The sequence below is a fragment of the Clarias gariepinus genome, chromosome 16 (genome assembly GCF_024256425.1).
Source record: "Clarias gariepinus isolate MV-2021 ecotype Netherlands chromosome 16, CGAR_prim_01v2, whole genome shotgun sequence".
Lineage (NCBI taxonomy): Eukaryota > Metazoa > Chordata > Actinopteri > Siluriformes > Clariidae > Clarias > Clarias gariepinus.
The window spans coordinates 20,772,153-20,792,265 of record NC_071115.1 but is presented as its reverse complement, the minus strand read 5'-3'; the positions used below and the strand labels follow the sequence as shown (position 1 = coordinate 20,792,265).

Below are 20,113 nucleotides of genomic sequence, written 5' to 3'. Positions count from 1 at the left end.
CTAGAAGCGGTGTGCTGCAAAACAATTAAAGCTTAACGATATAACAGGGGTTTCGAGTGAAAAAAAAAAAACAGTCTGCATTGCTGGTTTCCCAGGAGTTGGAGAATTCGTCCTAACGAAAACACTGCTCTTTCGGGTAACTTCTTTAACATGGAACCTCTCTAATGACACTCGTCTTGCAAAACGCTCACAGATCCATGCACTCCAAGGTTCCACTGTACTTAATATTTTGTCTAAATTTTAATAATGTGCGCATTTAAATAGTAGTATAATAAAATTCATCTTAGTATGACTTATGTGTTTGCTTTGGAAGACTGGAAAATTGCCTTGTCCAATTGTCCAACATAGCAGTCTATGTTGATTCTTTTTTGCCTCCCTAATTGGGTTGCCAGAAATTTAAGTCAAGAGTGTGCAAAAGTTAACTGTGCATGCAACTTTGTTACGTAAGACAGTTTGTCTGAATTTTGGTATATGTTTTGTTAATAAATGCTATAAATTTTATAATGGGTAGCAGTTAGGGTCGGGTACCGAAACCCAGTGCCAAAATGGCACTGGTACCTATATCGGTATGTACTAGACCCGAATCAGAGCGCAGATTTCAACATCTCACCAATGAAAAAAAACTTGTCTACTGAGAAAATGCACTTTTGCTATTATAATAAAAACGATCCAGGCTGAAGGCTATATAGAGCTTTATAGCATTAAATTTACATTTAGGCATTTGGCAGACGCTTACATGCAGAGCGACTTATAAAAAGTGCTTTGAAGTTTTCGTCATTAGATAGATACCTACACTGGGTTACTAGGTTACTACAGTAACTAAGGCCATGTCCACACATAGCAAGGTATTTTTTAAAAAAACTGAGATTTTTATCTCCAGTTTTGACCTTTCATCCACATGCAAATGCAGTTTTGGTCGTTGGAAATTGAGCTTTTGGAAAACTCCATCCAAAGTGAAGATTGGGAAATTTTTGGCTTGTTTTAATCACCTAGTGCAGTGCAGACAGCGAGTGTGCTTTTGGACAAGACCTGTCGGACATCTACAAAACGCAACCGGTAATGACGGTAAATTTCTGGCTTCTGATTGGCCCCCTGTTGATTAGGGATGCTCCTGACAGTTCTTAAAAGTGCTTTTTGCGTTGTGGACGAAGATATTTTTAAAAACATAGACCGTGTAGATATAATTATTTGAAAAAACTAAGTAAAAAAAAAAAATCCATTTTAAAAAAATCCCCAGCTACTTGTGGACATGGCCTATCCCAGGAGGCTTAGGGCAGGGTACATCCTGGACAGGGTGCCAATTTATTGCAGGTCACACAGGCAATTTGGGAACGCCAATTGGTCTAATCTGCAGGTCTTTGGGAGTAAATCAGAGTACCTGGAGGAAACCCATCAAGCATGGGGAGAACGTGCAAACTCTATGCACACAGAGATAGGAATCAAGCCTGGTTTGAACCCAAACCCTGGAGGTGCAAGGCGACAGTGCTAACCACTACACCACCCTGACCCCTTGCTATACACACACACACACACACACACATTATGGCTCAGAATTGTGCAGTAGAGGGTTACATATCCTTTTTTTTTAGCACAACCTAGGCAATATGGTAAACTGAATTTTATTCAATTTTAAGCAACTATGCAAACATGACTTAATTTAAAAATGAAATGGGTTGCAAGACAAAGAAATAGCACACCAACTCCTCGCTCTACTCCTGTAATTATTTATTTGTATATTATTGTAAGTTTGCTTATATTGTATAACTTCTGTTTAACTGTGTATAATTATTTGTATAAGTGAATATTTTATACCTGAATCTTGTACTTTTATATCTTTCATATTGTCCACATTTTTTGTGATACATATTTTTGTGAAAACTCCTCGCTCTACTCCATTCCAGTCGGGGCGGTATCGCACCATTCCGTTGTTTGCTAACCGCCATAAAACATTAAGAAGAAGAAGGTCAGCGTCTTCATCGTCATCATCATCAGTATCGCTAGGAAGTATTTCGCCTTAAGAACATGTGAGTAAAAAAACCTGTTAATTATTTTGAAATTTTGGAATAATCACTTGCTATACAATAGTCATTTATTGTTCTTTGCACGCTGATAGATATAAATAGGCTAAACGATATTCTGCTATTGTTACCGTTTTTACTTATCTGTCCAGCTAGTTAGTTGGCTAGCCCGCTATTTAGCCAAGCTAGATAATGGTTTACCACACTGAAACTTGCTACTTAAAATTTTGTTTAAACATGTAATAATGCGCACGTCAAAATAGTAGTATATTAAAATTCAGGTTATTATGACGTAGGTATTTGCTTTGGACAATTCCCTTGGGAATGAATGAGAGGCGGTCAGCCGTGCGACGCCGTTAGCAATTGTTGGCTAATACATTTTTAGTTTTTTAGAAAAAATCAGACTCGGATTAATTAGCTAAATATAATTGATATAAGCTACTGTTTGACGATATTTGTAATTGAGTTACTACATTTTTAACCGGCGAGCTGAATTAACTGCCGCCGAGCCCCATTTAAAGAAGCTAGGCTTAGCTTTGCGTAGCTGTTGCACACCAGCTGGCTAACATGTGCCACTACTGCTACATAATACGAATAAAATATTTCTTACTCTGTTACGCGTTCTAAATGATATATTAAGCCGATGCCTGAGGCGAATTTTGCTGTGATGTAATACTTTATCGAATACGCAAGTTGTGTACGTTGTTACCGTGAACTTTTCGTAAGAGACATTCACAAGAAAGCTGTAAACTGCACATTTTCGTGATCTAAATTAGAGACTCAACTTACGACTACTTCGACTTGAATAATTTATCAGTTATTTTAATGAATTATATATTGTTTGTATTATGAATCACGCAGTGTTGCAGCTGTTCTTATTTGGCTATCATTTAGCTTTAGGCTGTTTTGGGCATGTACTAACAGTAATCACAATGAAGGTGATTGTTCTTTAATAATTTTCTGCTTAAGCAAACGGCGATGCATAAATCCAAAACCAATAATGTAAAAGTCAATTTAAGAGTAAGCAATATGTAAGATTATAAGAGTTTTAAAGATGGCAGTTGGCAATTAAATACAGTACGAACAAAACTAATATTTACTACTTTGTGAATTGAATTGGGTATGTAGGAAAAGATTGTAAACACTGATACTGGTTGTTGCTGATGTGGAGATTTTATACTTTTTTTTTATATATATATATTTTTTTTAAAAATCCTAGCAGCTGTTGAATTGACATTTAAATGTTCCCACATTTCTGGTTTTTGGACATGATTCATCATCACGCTAATTTTGCCCCAATTCTCTCCCAATATTAGAAAGTGATGATACCTAGTAAGATTTTTTTTATAAATTTTGAAAAAAAGTTAGTATGAAAAAAAAAAAAAAATCAGTGATGGCACCAACTAGGCCACACAACTAAAACAACAGTCAAATTTGGTGGCAACTATTTTGGTCATTGATTTCTACCAGACTGCGTTGATTATTTTTTGTACCCCTAATGTAATTGTCTTGGCAGAAAATAAGTTTATGGGTGTATAAATGTTAACTGTGCATGCAGCTTTGTAAGCCAAGAGGGTTTGTCTGAATTTTTATATGTAATAAGTTTTGGCAACAAATGTTATAACTTTATATTTTCATAATGGGTAGCTGTTTGCCTATATGTGACCTATATATGGTACCTATATAACCAGTATGTACTAGAACTGAATCAGAGTGCAGATTTCAGTGCCTGACTTCGGTGCCACCAATGAAAAAGATTTTGTCTACTGAGGAAATGCACTTCTGCGATATTACTAGAAGTCATTCAGGCTGTAGGCTATATAGAGCTTTATAGCACTAGGATTTTACAATAATGCTAATGCTTTAAAGCTTATATATAGTGTATACACACAATATATAGGGCTCAGGATTGTGCAGTACAGAGTAACGTCTTTTTTTCTGCACAACGTATGAGCTGTTACTTTTTAAAAAAAATAAAAAATCCGTCCAGTGCCGTGTTTCCACATGCGGCCTGTCCAAGTAAACTGTGTGAAACTCTGCCCTGCACCGCACCTTCTGCGATGTGACTGTTGCGCACACCCGCAACGCAGTGTTGTATCATATAAGTATTGGTTCTGGCACCGTTTAGGCACTGGCACTGTACGAAAAGTATTGATTTGGCTCCGGTTTCATAAAAAAATATAAAAAACCCTAAATGATACCCAACCCTAGTAGCAGTAGAGATAAAAACTAACCTGATAATCAGTATGTGTATCTGACTGATATCTGTGCCTGTAACAAAGGGATTTGTAAATGTTTTTATTTATTTATTATTTTTTTTCAGTATGCATTTGAGTGCATAAGGTTTAACTGTGAAGGTAAAACATTTTAAACCTTAGTTTTTAAAGGAAACCAGATCAGAATGGTCTGTTGTGTTCAACTTGCTATAAACATAATTTATGATTAAAGTTTGAGACCTCAGTACATTTAGTTGTAGCTGATCTACCTCGGAAGTGGAAGTTTGAAGCCACTGAACTGAATTTTCAGTGTTTATTAACTAAATATGTTTTCGATTGAGCTAAAGCTAATACCATTTATCAGTAAAAATTAAAACTTGCTTAATAAAAGTAAGAAGTGTTTCTTTGTATACTGTTGATCTCTTTGGTGCTGGTATCTTTGTTTTATCTTAGTGTTGCCCTGCTCATTTTAGCATTTTATGAATTGAAGTCGATGCAATAATGGCATGGAAAACACAAACATTTGCAGAACAGGTTGTCCTTCATGACTTTATGAGAATCTGTGCTCTAAAGCCTGCTTTTCTAATCATATTCACATATAATATGAGCTTTTACGTATGTAATATTTATTAATCTTTTAATTCCCCAGGGCTCCATCACCTACCAAACGCAGGGAGCGGTCGGAAGATAAACCTCGAGAGAGGGGCAAAGATAAAACTGTGGTGAAGGAAGGTGCTGAGAAAGAAAGAGGAAGAGACCAGAACCGAAAGCGACGCAGCAATTCTACTGGGAGCAGCAGCAGCAGGTCAGATCTTTGTAGTCTGTCTGATTACAATTTTCCCATATAGCTTTTGTTACTTTGTCCTTTTTCAGGTGCATGTATTCTCAATTTAGGTCTAGGTCCAGTTCTAGCTCCAGTAGCAGCTCTGGTTCCAGTTCAGGTTCCTCTAGTGGCTCCAGCTCCTCTTCAGGCTCTAGTCGCTCTGGCTCATCCAGCTCATCACGGTCATCCAGCTCTTCTGGCTCCTCAGCTTCACCTAGCCCGAGCCGGCGTCGGCATGACAATCGCAGACGGTCGCGTTCAAAGTAGGCTTGTCATTAGATTTTTTGTGTTGTACATAAGTTTTTAATTAAAGTTGATATTGATAGTTTTTATATCATAACTGAGAATGCGTTTAACATGGATGGGAGACACACAGCTTGTATATAGAAACGTCATATTTGACAGTCTATTTTTTGATTTACTCAATAGAGTACATGATTTGTATGAAAACTTGATCATCCTTCTCAAATGAGCTTAGAATTAATACTTGTATACAAGTGAATAGTTGAGTCATGTGAAAAACATATTTTTTTTATGGTACACAGTAACAGTCATGTTTTCATTCTTGTATCAATTTTTGCACCTATTTGCTTGTTAAATAATTTTTAGTCCATGTTATTTAACACTGATATCAATTTATAGAAGCTAATTAGCGGCAAATGCAGATGGGTTAACTGCTTCAATTTAGCTTTTACTTGCTTTTTTATGCAACATTTGTGGGCTGTGAATGTTTTGTTTTAAAAATGTAATTAGTTGGTTAATAACTTTTTATGCAATTTAAAGGTCTAAATCTCAAAAGAGGGTTGAGGAAAAGGAACGCAAAAGAAGGAGCCCTAGCCCAAAGCCCACCAAGCTTCATGTTGGAAGACTGACTAGGAATGTTACCAAGGTAAGGTGCACAGACAACAACTGATTAAAACTGGATGAAAATCACCTCTTTTACTGATCTGATGTCTCTTGACTGGCTGGTCACATAAACAATACCATTGTGATAGCGCAAAATTCAAGTCTACAACGTATTACAGATTTGCAATATGCAAAGTTTTTTTTTTTTTCCTAAAGCAAAACCATATGAGGCAACGTCTGCCAAAACCTTTAACACAGCAAACCTTATTCGTCAATTAAGGACAACACAGCATGAGTAACTTAAATTGATATTTGCAAAGTCAGCCCTCACACAACCACCTATAGCAGAAGCTCTCAAAAATCTTAAGCCCAGAGAGTAAAGAGACTAAAACATTTATCACAAACATAATTATGAAGAAATAAAGACTGGGTCCCGCCTCTGGCTGTGGCTGCCCTGATTTACCCTACTGCTCCATGCGTGTCACTATTCAGCACGGCTGTCTCTGTCTCTTAAAAATGCAGAAATTCTGATAGAAGAAATGCCTGCTTTTGATTCTTAATATGTAGCTATGGTTTGGCTCAATAAATACAAAGTGACGTATGTCTGTGTTTATTTAACAGTGTTTAGTGCAGAGTAGTGCTGCACAATTAATGATATCGCAATCGCGATGTCAGCCTATGCGATTACATTACAGCAAATGTTGTGATTATATTAAATAAACAAATGCGTTCGCGGACGTAACAAGACATTCATTCTAAGAGCTGTATGGCCATTTCTTATGTCAAAGGTAAAAAATAACCAGTCAGACTCGTGTAGCGCGTGCTGGTGGTCACGTGACTTTCCGCAGCGCAGTGTGAAGACGGAAAAAAATGGATACAGAAGAGACCGACGCTGAACTTGTGCCCAGAAAAAATGCAAGCTCTGTTATTTGGCAATATTTTGGTTTCAGGATATCGGACACTAAGCAGAAAGAGGTACTGCGCAAAATTGGCAAAACTAAAGTCGCTACATCACATGGCAACACGACAAATTTATATCAGCACCTGAAGCAACACAGAAAAGTATGATAAATGCATGGCGGTAAAAGCCAAGAGTAGTAAAAAGACCAAACAAAGCACAACCCAGTGTGAGCAAAACAAAACAACACATTATTACAGATGTGTTTGTAAGTCTCAGTAAGTGACGTAGCGACGTTGAACTTGAAATAACTCCAGTGAAATTCTTTTTAACTCCTACGGACCTTTGGTCAAGCAGGACGACGGAGACATATATTAGCCTAACCGCGCACAATGAGTTTGAACTGAAAAGCCGTTGCCTGCAAACATCGTATTTCCCTGGCGATCACAGCGGAGAGAACATACTGTAGCCGCGAGTTTAAGAGAGGCACTGGCTGCATGGGACCTCTGTAAGGATGGTTTGGTCGCAGTCGCAACAGACAACGGCACAAACATCGCCAAAGCGGTGGCGCTTAATCACTGGACTAGGTTACTATGCTTCGGGCATAGACTTTATTTGGCCATCGGGAAGTTAAATTAATTTAATCTTTTCATATTTAAAGCCACTTAACTGTATGTTAGAGAGGACAGCTATTAACAGATTTATTTAAAAATTAAATGGAAATACAGTGTATGAGAGTGTATGACTCTAAAATTAATGTTTAACCCTGTAAGACCCAAATATAGAAAAAAACGAGCAAAAAATTTTTTGACCTCTCAGATATTGTTTTAGGAGGCCTCTGATGTAGGAATTAAAGATTTTTCACATTTTTTATTTTCTAGTAAGTTTTTAGGGAAATGTTGTAATATTGCAACGTTGGGCCTAGTTGTGAGCAGAATGTCTGTATTTGTACTCACTTTGCCTGAACTGGTATACAGAACATTTAAACATTTATTTGCAGGGTTGTTCACTTATTTAGCCCCATAGCAGTATATATCATAAGTAATAATCACACAACAATCATATTTTTTATGAATAAGCATTTATTAATAACATTTTTGGAAATAATTATTTGGTCACATTCAGTGTGGTTTGAATAAATGTGTTTATTTGCAGTGATAATCCCTAAGACAGTTCTTTTCATCTGAGAAGCACAGACGAACATTGCACTTGCTACACAGTGTGTTTGTGTATCCATTGTTGCAGTGTCTGCAGCGACCTCTCTTTGTCTTTACTGGGAAATGTGCAATCATGTCTTTGCGTACATCCAGTGGGGGGTGGTCCGATGACCTCTTGGCTGGGGGATTCACATCTGATGAGGATGGTCTCTTCTGAGGATCCAAAGGGCTCCCTGATGATGTGTTGTGCGTGTTCACCAGGATGAGAGAGGATGCAAGTTGTGCCTGAAACTGTCGCCTGTTCAGTATCTCTTTCTTAGTCATCTTCAGAGCTTTACAGTCCCGCTTGTAAAGGAGCCAGCCGTTAATTACAGCAAGGATGATGGTGTGCCAGAAGATGTAAATGTACCAGCGATGAGATTTCATGGGAAACTTGTACTTGGCAGCAAATGAGTCCAACAAATCCACACCCCCCATGTGTTTGTTGTAGGTACCAACAATGTAAGGCCTCTCAACATCAATGATGGTTTTAGTGGCTTTGTCCCACCGCTGAATTTTCTGCACAGGTTCTGGTCCAGCAAAGGATGACACAAGTGTGACCGCTCTGTTGTCATACCATTTGACAGCACAAATGTTGTGGTTCCCCTCCACTCTGACATCAAAGCTTCCTCTCCCCTTTTTCTTCAAGCTCTTCTCATCTTCAAGGTTGCAGTTGGGTAGACGTACCTGCCTCGCTGTTCCCACATAATGAATTCCATGCTCAAGAAGCTTGACCACGAGTGGGACACAGGTGAAGTAGTTGTCTGCGTAGATCTTGTAGTTTTGACCCTTTGGAAGTGTGGAGGCGAGCTTTATCACAACATCACCTGACAGTCCAAGTTCAGATTTCGCTTGTCGTTTTCCATCTACACTCCCTTGGTAAACATCAAAATCACAGAGCATGCCAGAGATTCCAGTTCTCACCCACAGTTTAAACCCCCATGGGTGTGGCTTGCCACGCATATATTGTTTGATGTTACTGAATCTCCCCTTGAAAGGAATCATCATTTCATCCACAGAGTTGTGTTCTTCAGGTACCACCTGCAGGCATCTTTCCCTAAATGAATTTAGCCATGGTCTGAGTTTCCAGAGTTTGTCCTTCTTTTCCATCTCTGACACAGTTAAATTGTTTATAAAGTGTAATGAAGTCAACAGAGATTGGAATCTGTTCCGGGACATCACATCAGAAACAGGGGTGTACCGTGTGTCTGTCTCCCAATACATACGGACTCCAGACATTTGCATTAGGCCCATCTTCAGGTACATGCCAAGCATCATCTCAATTTCCTTATTATTGGTGTTTACAGATGTTCCATTTTTTTGCAAGCTGTACTCATTTGTGTTTCTTGTCAGAGTCTCAATCATATCTTCCGTCACAAACTTTTGGAAGTACTCCAGTGGGGTCAGAAGGGAGGTGGCATCATTGGTGATTTCTGAACCAGAAAAATCTGTATTAGGACTGATAAACTCCTTTTTCAACCAACGAAACCTGTCACGGGGCACTGTGTGTTTTTTTGGTTGGGGCGTGATGTCCACATCATCATTAGCTGGGCAGTCAATGGGTTGGTGGTTTTCTTTGTCCATTTCACCTACTTTCTCTCTCCATTTTGGACTGCAGCAATCACATCCTGCACACTGAATAGATGACCTTTCTGTATTGGTGGCATTCTGAAACTGAAAAGGTTTGGAAAAATGTAATTAAATATGTGAATAACACATATAGGTCTTTTATTGTAGCAGATAAACAAAGAATAGACAGGGTGGTAGACCATGTATCAAGGGTAGAGAGCTAAGTATTATCCATCAAAGTATAACCATTTCAATGCAAATGCTGATCAAAATTCCACTACATTCAAACAATGCTGTCTAATTGGCCTATTATAGTCTACTTATCGTACTAAAAGGGACACATGCATCCCCCCAGAGCACTAACAGGTTCACATTCAAGACCATTCACATCTGTCCCTAAACAATGCAACAGGCTACCACTCTGACCCAACGTTGTAGAATTACAACATAGACATAATAACCTCTAAATCAAATTTTATCAATGTTTTCTAAAATAACTAAATATGTATATGTTCTAGACATTGTAATAAACATAGAAAAAAATATTTTAGAGATTTTACTTACTTAAATCTTGACAAATCCAGGCGTGCAAAAACAGGAGATCAGCTCAATGCGAAGTTTGCAAGTAGAGTAAGTTCACGGCAAGATGACCAGACCTATAAACACTTTTTCCATCCAATAGCATCATGAGTACAAACAATAGGACCCATTAAATATGTAAATGTGGTTTTGAGGAAAAAAAAACATTTGCTGGCCTTTTTTTAGAATTGTTAAAAGTGATGTTGTAATTCTGCAACAGTGGGCTTTACAGGGTTAAAGGACACTTTTCTTTCCTTTAATCTCTTCATCATTAGATTAAAAATGGTGAGTGATTTAATAAGAATACCAATAAAGTATATGTTACATCCTCCTTAAATGTCCCTGTTTTGGGACAAAATGTAAAAAAAAAAATTTAAATGGGTATTTGTTTTATTTATCTGTACTTTTTACTTTTTAATTTTATTTTAAAGTTAATTTAATGTAATTTAATTCAATAATGTAAAGATGTTACTGTTATTTAAATTTGTACAATTTTGTTTTAATTAGAAAACATTGTTCATTTGTTCATAGTTGCTAGATTGCACTGTACACCATATCTCAGTTGAGAAATTTAAATTTCTGCATTATTAGTAATGTGGGTGGATTTTCCTTGATAACAAGCAAGTTGAGTCATACCACTTGTTTATCGTATCGCAATCGTAAATCGCAATTTTGACCTTAATAATCGCAATATGACATTTTTCCCAAATCGTGCAGCCCTAGTGCAGAGTTTCAATTTATTTGACAGCTTTATTCTATGTGCTGCAAAGTTTACAAGTAAGTATTCCAAGGCAGCCACATTTTATATGAGCAGTACTTCATTTTGAGAGCAATTACTCTTCCTCCACTCTTTTTAAACACGCGCATGCACACAATGAAAACGCTGGTTTATCAGAAAAATAAACAAGAAATCTCTAAAACTCGATAGAGAAAATGGATTTTTAACTCCTCTAATGAGACTTGCTTTTGCCTAACATGCGCGCTGTACACACACGCATACAGACACAATAAAATGTGTTTTCCACACACACGTGGTCACATTGTTATAGTAAACAGTACACGCATGCACTAATCAACAAATGTTGATTTTACCAGTGAGCTAAGACCCATCTTAGGGGAGAGACGATTGCTCACAATTCCGAGAGAGCAAAACCATTGGTTCAGTTGTGATCACGTGACGCTCGGCGTCAAAACAATAGGCGCATGCGTGATACTCGGTACTTGTGTATCATGACATGATCGTTTCCAAGTCTTTTTCCAAAATGTATTAAAAATCTTTGCTCGTCTTGCGGAACACTCACAAACCGCGTTACTCGCAATCTGAGGTTTCATTGTGTAAACAAAGAAATAGATTGGTCTGTACAGTGGCCAGAACTTGCTCTTACAATGATATCTTTGTTTCATACTTTGGAGGACCCGTAACCAGTCTCAGAGAAATTTTTGTACATCTGTTTAGACGATTTTGTTACACCATCACGCAAAACTGTCTTGACTGAATTTAATTAAACTTTGCCAATCTTTCTGTATTTTCCTGGAGTTAAATCTGTGCCATAAATTAAATTAAGGACGTTATGGACAGTTTTGTGCCTGATTACCTCACGGCAGCCATCGCTTTTTTTGGATAAATACACCGCAACAGAGCCAATCAACACGATAGTTTACATACGTGGAATACACAGAAACTACCATAATGCCCTGTACAAAGTGTCCAAATCCTTATGGAACTCACACACATGTGATCTTACAGCATGACTTACTCCAAAAAAAGTTTGTAACTTAAAAAAAAATTATCTTCAGACATGTATGTTTTATATGTACAGTGGTGTGAAAAACTATTTGCCCCCTTCCTGATTTCTTATTCTTTTGCATGTTTGTCACGCTTAAATGTTAACCGTTAACTGTTAGTCAAAGATAACATAATTGAACACAAAATGCAGTTTTTAAATGAAGGTTTACGTTATTAAGGGAGAAAAAAAACTCCAAATCTACATGGCCCTGTGTGAAAAAGTGATTGCCCCCCTTGTTAAAAAATAACTTAACTGTGGTTTATCACACCTGAGTTCAATTTCTGTAGTCAACCCCAGGCCTGATTACTGCCACACCTAGGGTTTCAATCAAGAAATCACTTAAAGAGGAGCTACCTGACACAGAGAAGTAGACCAAAAGCACCTCAAAAGCTAGACATCATGCGAAGATCCAAAGAAATTCAGGAACAAATGAGAACAAAAGTAATTGAGATCTTTCAGTCTTGTAAAGGTTATAAAGCCATTTCTAAGGCTTTGGGACTCCAGGGAACCACAGTGAGAGTCATTATCCACAAATGGCAAAAACATGGAACAGTGGTGAACCTTCCCAGGAGTGGGCGGCCGACCCCAAAAATAAAGTGGCCAAAATTACCCCAAGAGCCCAGAGACAACTCATCCGAGAGGCCACAAAAGACCCCAGGACAACATCTAAAGAACTGCAGGCCTCACTTGCCTCAATTAAGGTCAGTGTTCACGTGAACACAGTGTGTTGTGGCATGACCTTAAAAAGGCGGTTCATGCTAGAAAACCCTCAAATAAAGCTGAATTACAACAATTCTGCAAAGATGAGTGGGCCAAAATTTCTCCAGAGCGCTGTAAAAGACTCGTTGCAAGTTATCGCAAACGATTGATTGCAGTTATTGCTGCTAAGGGTGGCCCAACCAGTTATTAGGTTCAGGGGGCAATTACTTTTTCACACAGGGCCATGTGGGTTTGGATTTTTTTTCTCCCTAAATAATAAAAACCATCATTTAAAAACTGCATTTTGTGTTTACTTATCTTTGACTAATAGTTAAACGTGTTTGATGATCAGAAACATTTTGTGTGACAAACATGCAAAAGAATAAGAAATCAGGAAGGGGGCAAATTGTTTTTCACTCCACTGTACATGTATGTATAAAGTCATTGTTTGTTCATTCTTCCTGCGGGAAGGTTAAAACTAGTTTGTCTTATATGTTCACTGTGGTGCTAATAAAGCAGTCACATGGGATGCCACTATCATATAAAACAATGGTCCTTAGAGTTTTTACATTTATAATAATAAGGGTCAAAGGTTTGATTCCTGCCTCAGGTCTGCATGCATGGAGTTTGCATGTTCTCATTGTGCTTTGAGGGTTTCCTCCAGCGGTACAAAAACGTGAGGTTTGGCTAATTGGCGTTCAAAAATTTCAGCATGCGATGCATTGACTGGTACCCTGCCTCTTGCCCAGAGTCTCCTGGGATAGGGTCTAGTCCCCTATGACCCTGTGGCATAGAAGATGAATAAATGAATGTGGGTGATTCCATCTCAAATGAACCAGTGGAAGAGAAATTTTCCACCATCACTTCTCAGATTTTGCTGATTTTTTTCACCAATTGTTGGTATTGGCATGAAAATAAAAACCCCCAATTTTTTTGTCCCAACTCCCGCTCGTTAAAAAATCTTGATTTTTGGCCTCGACGCGCTTTAAGACGTGCCACGCTCCTTTTTGAAATCCTCTTTTCCTAGATAACTCACTTGCTGTATGTCATATGGAGATGAAACTGGGTATATTTATGTAATTCTTCATGTAGATTCAGATTCTGCGATCAGAATTTGGCTATCTCTTGTGGTTATGGAGATATTTCTGAAAAAACATTTTTTAGGGGTACCCCTTTTCGAAAATAAATAAAAACCAGAGGTGTGTTATGCCCTGTTTTATAGAAATCATCAAAAATGAATTGTCCAGGTTTTGCAAATGTTTTACGATTTGATACACATTTTATATACAGAGAATGTACATGGATCTACACAATAGGCCTTATCTACCAGTAAATGTGTTATTTTATGGTGGTACATGTAAGATACATGTATCCTGTAACTAAACCATTCAGGTTCATACTGATCAGAAAGTTGAATCATCTCCAACCAACTCCATGAGTGACCTCGCACTCAAGGAACTTGAGGATGATTGCATCATCTTTTTCTTCGTACTAATTGAGTGTGTTTCATTTATGTTAATTCTTTTACTGAATCTTTCCAATGTAGTTTGTTGTCTTAATCACAATCTGATTACCAAGACTTAATGGCAAAACTTGTCTGTTCTTTGGATTCTTGTGACTATATGTTGCACAGGCGTGAGCAGTGGCCCCCAATCAAAACTATCTAATTATCTTAAATATTTTTGGCCATATTGACCTTCCCTAATTATCACAATATATATTTGAACATTTGCGATAACGATATAATTGACGATATGATTGACACGAGACAAAATACTTTACAATTCCAAAACTTTATTAGTGCAGAAAAACCCATCAACTTATTTTCTATTAACTAGCAGCTGTTTGTATGTGCATTAAAGCTATATAAAATTTTAACAGTGCAAATGCAAATTCCTTGCTGACAATTTAACCAAAAGGCATTTCCAGTGGAAATGGGCTGACATATCCTGAGCATAACCATGTATAATATACACAAAACTTAAAAAGAGTTGCTTTGCAACATAAAACTGCAGTGTGGTAAATAAATAGGTCAAATAATAAAACTCTTGAGTAAAAACAAAACAAGCAAACGAAAAACATGGATAAATTATGCTACGGCTCATGGAAGTTTTTCACGTACTTTAACAGCTTTGTTGTACTCAAACAAGTGCTTCTGCTTTAAATTATAAAAAAGGTTTGTGGTGTTTCCTCCCTTCGCCACAACGACCCGCTTGCATGTTATTTTCTACAAAAAATAGTGCTTTGTTGGGTATCTGACAGGCGAAAACCAAACCAGTTCCACACTACTGAAGTTGCACCATTTTTACAAACCAATTCTGGTTCATCAACGATCTGCTTTCGCCCTTCTCATTCTCCGCCGCCGCCATGCTTTTTCCCCCATAAAAATGTATGAAAACAAAGGCACTGCGCATGCGTGTTTTACCCCTATTCAATCGCGATATTTCACTTTCTTATTATTGCCTAACATTGTACTGGTATTACCGTGAAAGGTATAATATGGCCCAGCCCTAATCTTGATGGTATAATAGAAAATGCTGATTTGGACCCAGATGACACTGTTCAGTTCAAGCAGTAGAATCATGAAAGCCATGGCAAAATTTCTGACATGTCTTTGTGTCTGATTTTATTATGAGACTGTTTTTATTATGTATAGCTCATCACTATACAGCCAAGGCCCAAGCTGTTTATTTAAAAGAACTCCAAGAGAAACAGTCTTTGACTAGATATGCATTACAGAAGAATTTAAGGTTACTTTTACTTTGAAAGGATCAGATTTTATGAGTATGCATTAAGTATTCTACAGATATTGCAGTACATTTCTGTATGTCAAATCATAAAATGTTGCAAAACCTGGACAATTCATTTTTAAAGATTTCTATAAAACAAGGCAAACACAACTCTTGTTTTTATTTATTTTCAAGATAAGGTGATGTGAAGTAACCCCTATTTTTTGGAGTGACATATATACATGCAGACCTTGGGTTCTGGGGGGTCGAAAAGGGGTACCCCCAAAAAATGTTTTTTCAGAAATATCTCCATAACCACAAGAGATAGCCAAATTCTGATCGCAGAATCTGAATCTACATGAAAAATTACATAAATATACCCAGTTTCAGTGTGAGTTATCTAGAAAAGAGGATTTCAAAAAGGGGCGTGGCACGTCTCGAAGCGCGTCGAGGCCAAAAATCAAGATGGCTGCCATTTTTTTAACGAGCGGGAGTTGGGACAAAAAAATTGGGGGTTTTATTTTTTATGCCAATACCAACAATTGGTGAAAAAATCTGCAAAATCTGTGATCATGTGGTGGAACCCACTGGTTGATTTGAGATGGAATCACCCATGTTCATAATAATTTTTTTTTTTTTTTTTTACAATTATAAATAGTAAATAAATAACACGCACACCTGTGATCATCGACCTGTTATCGGTATTGTTTGCTTGTAAACAGAATATAACTTACAAGCCAACCCATTCTTGTGTTATTAGGATCACATTCAAGAGATCTTCTCTACATATGGGAAGATTAAGATGATTGACATGCCATCGGACCGATGTCATCCAAACCTGTCAAGAGGCTATGCCTATGTTGAATATGAAAGTTCAGAGGATGCCCAGAAGGCACTGAAACACATGGATGGAGGTAAATGTTTGTTGCAACTTTACTTTGTAGTGTGTTTTTGCTAGGGATGCACGAATACCTGTTTGTAAGTTAAAGTACTATTTGGGTTGTCCATTTGAGTATTTGCTGATATTGAGTACTGATAACACTATCTGCTGTTGTCCCAGAGTAGAATGTGACACAGTCTGAAACGTATCATTAAATAGGGGTGCAAGGATGGATCAATAATCAAATTGGTTGGCATCCAATTAAATTGTTGATTTGTTGATTATGCCATCATGCTTGATTGATTCTTGCACAATCTGATAGGTAGGCTTACTGGAGCGAAGTAAATAATAGCATTATAATACTTTCACGAGCAAAAATCTTCGAGAAAAGTTTCACTCTTAACTCAAGCAAAACAGTCACTGGAATCGGAGGAAAAGACTTTGTAGCCAGAGTCAGGTTAGTGGGGAAGGATTCACACTTAAAAAAAAAAACTTGGATAATTGGCGAGTGCTTGTTGCAAGTTGGGTTTTTATTTCTAGTTCTCTTAAATAAACCTTTTAAAATTAAATACTCTTTATTTAAATACGCTTTCCAATAGGCATTTTTGGGAGCACTTCAATTTCGACTGGACAACCTCACCTCCTCTTGCCTCACCACAGCAGAACTCTCAGCACAGGAGTTTCTCGGGGATGCCTCTTGTGCCCATACGCAGGGAAGGGTGGGCTCAAGCATGATACAGCATACTCGGGAAGGGATCGAATTGGATATAACATACAATTGTACCGGAACCACAGAAATGGGCCGCTGTTTAGAATATAATGTCATCAGTGCCATCTTTCTTCCTGTGTATGTAGCACATGCCAGTCTCATCCTGCACACCCATAGCTGATAAAGTAGCAAGGCATCCAAGAACACTGCTTTACATTATTTTGTAAAATATCTATTATTAGGCACAATGTGCGGGTTGATTTCCTTGATTTTTAGTTTTCCTGTTTAGTTTTCTCGTCAATTGTTGATTCTTAGTGACTAACAGTTGGCTAGCTGTCCAACGTTAGCCTACAAGTTTCTGGATAAAAAAATATTAAATTGTTTAGCCCTGTAAAGAGAGACTATCTTTTCCCTGACTAGCTTGGTTCCTATCCACTGAGAGAAGTGGGTTTAACCCCTGCAGCTTAAACCCATTTGGTCCTCTCAAAGTCTCCTAAACTGATGCTATTTAGGAGGTAGTTCTTTACAATGTGATATGAGTCTAATACTTTTATTCCTAACACTGCTGCATCAATTACAAGAATAAAAAACGTTTCCTTTTGCCTGCAACAGTCCAGCAGTGGGATTTTGTTTGTTAGCAACAGGCCTGGCACAATAACGTGGCCTTTTTTTTTCTTTTTCTTTTTTCTTTTTTTTTTACCCGGGGAGCACGCCTCCAAGATGCGCTGTTGAGCCCGATTGACCACTTCAGTTAGCTCTTCACAGTATTTAAGCAGTGTGCTAGAAGTCAACTGTCTGTCAACAAGTCTGTTATGGCATCCTCCCTGCCACCCCACCATGATGGAGCTTAAACAGTTGCAGTTTTAAAGTTTGATATTGGCATTTATCATGGTTACATCAAACAATTTCTTGAAGTGAGTTCCATGGTCTGACTGCGTATATACTGGAGTTACCCAGCAATGGAAAATCTGTGGTTTTTGTTTTGTTATTTATTATTGGTGATAATGTGCATTGTTGAGTGGTTTAGTTTGAATGAGCTTCACAACAGGGACATGGCTGGTGAGCACATTAATAAAAACTAAGCTATCCAGAAAAAACACCTAAAACATACTCGTTTTTTTTTGGCCATCAGCAACTTCCACTAGCACTTGCCATTATCCAAAAGCTCACAAATAAGTACAAGCAAGTATATCAGGACATTTCTGCTCTGCTTTCCCTGAAGTAATTAATAGATATGCAGGACTAGATACACAGGTGAGCTTTATTTATCTACTTCGAAAGGCAGAAATATTAGGGAGCATATAGCAGTTAAATTCAGAATTTTTATTTTTTTTGTCTTCTGCATCAAAAATGGCAATCTCAATGTCTCCAAGATATTTGAAAACTTGCCATTTGATTTACTTCTGCAGGACACGCTTACAGGGTGGGTGAAAAATTAACTAGGCAATATTTAAACGGTAGAGAACTTGTATCACTGGAGAAACACCCCATTTTGCTCCAACTGTGTGTGCGTGGTTAGACCAGCATTTTTTTCAGGACGTTGACTGGGACGATGCGGACATCATGAATGGCTGTCAAGCAATCCTTGTATGACCCAAACTTGCATTCAATTTGGGTGCGCTAAACGGCCAAAGAAGTCAAAACCTGTTTTATACAGGTACGTTTTATAAACTAGTTATATTTTGAAATCTTTTTCCCCATCAGGTCAAATAGATGGCCAAGAAATCACAGCGACGGCTGTTCTCACTCAAAGGATGCGTCCTGCCCCACGCAGGCTGTCCCCTCCACGTAGAATGCCCCCTCCTCCACCAATGTGGCGCCGTACTCCACCCCGCATGAGAAGAAGGTCAGTATTCTTTCCTTGGATTTATTAACTTGTAATAAAAGGGGCATACTAGTCAAACTTGGACATTGATAAAAATAGAATGTGTAAAAAACCTTTAAGCACAGTACTGTGATGAGACTTGAAAATCTCCAGACTTTAATAAGCCACAGAAGAAGAAGGCCAATGTATATGTGAATGACCATCATGACTGAGGTGGTTTGGAGCTCACTGTAGTCATTCCCCTAAACATTCAGCAAGCCAACTTTAGCCAACTTGTGAAAGAAACTGTCTGTGAGAACTGTACACATCACCCTTCATGAATTGACACCCTTTGTATAATTCTGCACATTACAGAAACTCAGCTGGAAGTTATTGCCACATTCCCATACAGTCCTGAACTCGCTCCAAGTGATTTTCACATGTTTAGGCCGTTGAAGGAGTTCCTCTGAGGCCATTGTTTCAGACTTAAAGCAGGCGGTAGAAGCATGGCTCTGGCATACTGAAAAAAACTTTTTACCTTGTTGGTATCCAAGTACTAGTGAAATGTTGGGATAAGTGACTTAGTGTAGCAGTGGTTTAGTTAGAGAAATAAAGGTGTTTTTTTATTTTTCATAGCCAAAACTCCCAGTTTGACCTGAGCGTCCCTTTTAGTTTTGTATAATTTAAATGTTTCTAATCTCACATATTTTCCATGACCATTATATAATAGACGTGTTTTACAATTTAAAACTGTTTTATTGCTATAATTTGCAACTTATAAGTTTTTGTATTTTTTCAAAAAAACTAAACATAGGTCTCGGTCACCACGCCGCCGTTCACCAGTAAGAAGACGCTCTCGCTCTAGATCTCCAGGCCGCAGGCGCCATCGCTCACGTTCTAGCTCCAACTCCTCACGATAAAGTCCTACTCAAGAGCTGCAAAAGCCTGTTCAGTGTCTCACCTTTGTTTACAGCAACAAAGATGACATCTTACTCTGTAGTTTTAAATGGACAGTACTCACTAATTTTGTTCTAAGTAATAAATGAATCCTTGTTTTTTTGTTATGTTTTAAAATTTGGTTTCTATGTAAAATTTCTGCCATCATTCAGTTGAGTAATTAATTGTGCATCAGTTTTTGTGCATATGGAAAATTTGCTGTTTTTTCAAGTATTTTTTTCTTTCTGTTTTAAGTAGTTTTTAAGATTACTGGAACATGATTACATGTCTATTGATTAAAATTATGTAGTATGTGTTGATCATAGTTCAGTCCACAATCACTTTTTTTATAGACTAAATGGGTACTGCAGAATAAAATTGGCATCTTTTTAAAAATTAGATTTGCAGCAATTATCTATTAGAT

At 37.7% G+C, this 20,113-nt stretch overlaps 1 protein-coding gene across 1 annotated transcript; it reads left to right on the top strand.

Annotated features, from left to right (window-relative positions):
* The first annotated feature begins 1,919 nt into the window (after positions 1-1,919).
* On the top strand, positions 1,920-20,088 carry rnps1 (RNA binding protein S1, serine-rich domain). Its single transcript, XM_053514259.1, has 7 exons — positions 1,920-2,024; positions 4,884-5,039; positions 5,129-5,320; positions 5,841-5,946; positions 16,121-16,274; positions 18,654-18,795; positions 19,568-20,088. Coding segments are annotated over exons 1-7 (858 nt in total). The 5' UTR covers positions 1,920-2,022; the 3' UTR covers positions 19,674-20,088.
* Positions 20,089-20,113: the final 25 nt, after the last annotated feature.

Bases quoted from the DNA above. Each gene is read 5' to 3' on its own strand.
- rnps1 (XM_053514259.1), top strand. The intron at 5,947-16,120 runs GTAAGGTGCACA...TTGTGTTATTAG, and splicing joins TGACTAGGAATGTTACCAAG to GATCACATTCAAGAGATCTT. The intron at 16,275-18,653 runs GTAAATGTTTGT...TTTCCCCATCAG, and splicing joins ACTGAAACACATGGATGGAG to GTCAAATAGATGGCCAAGAA.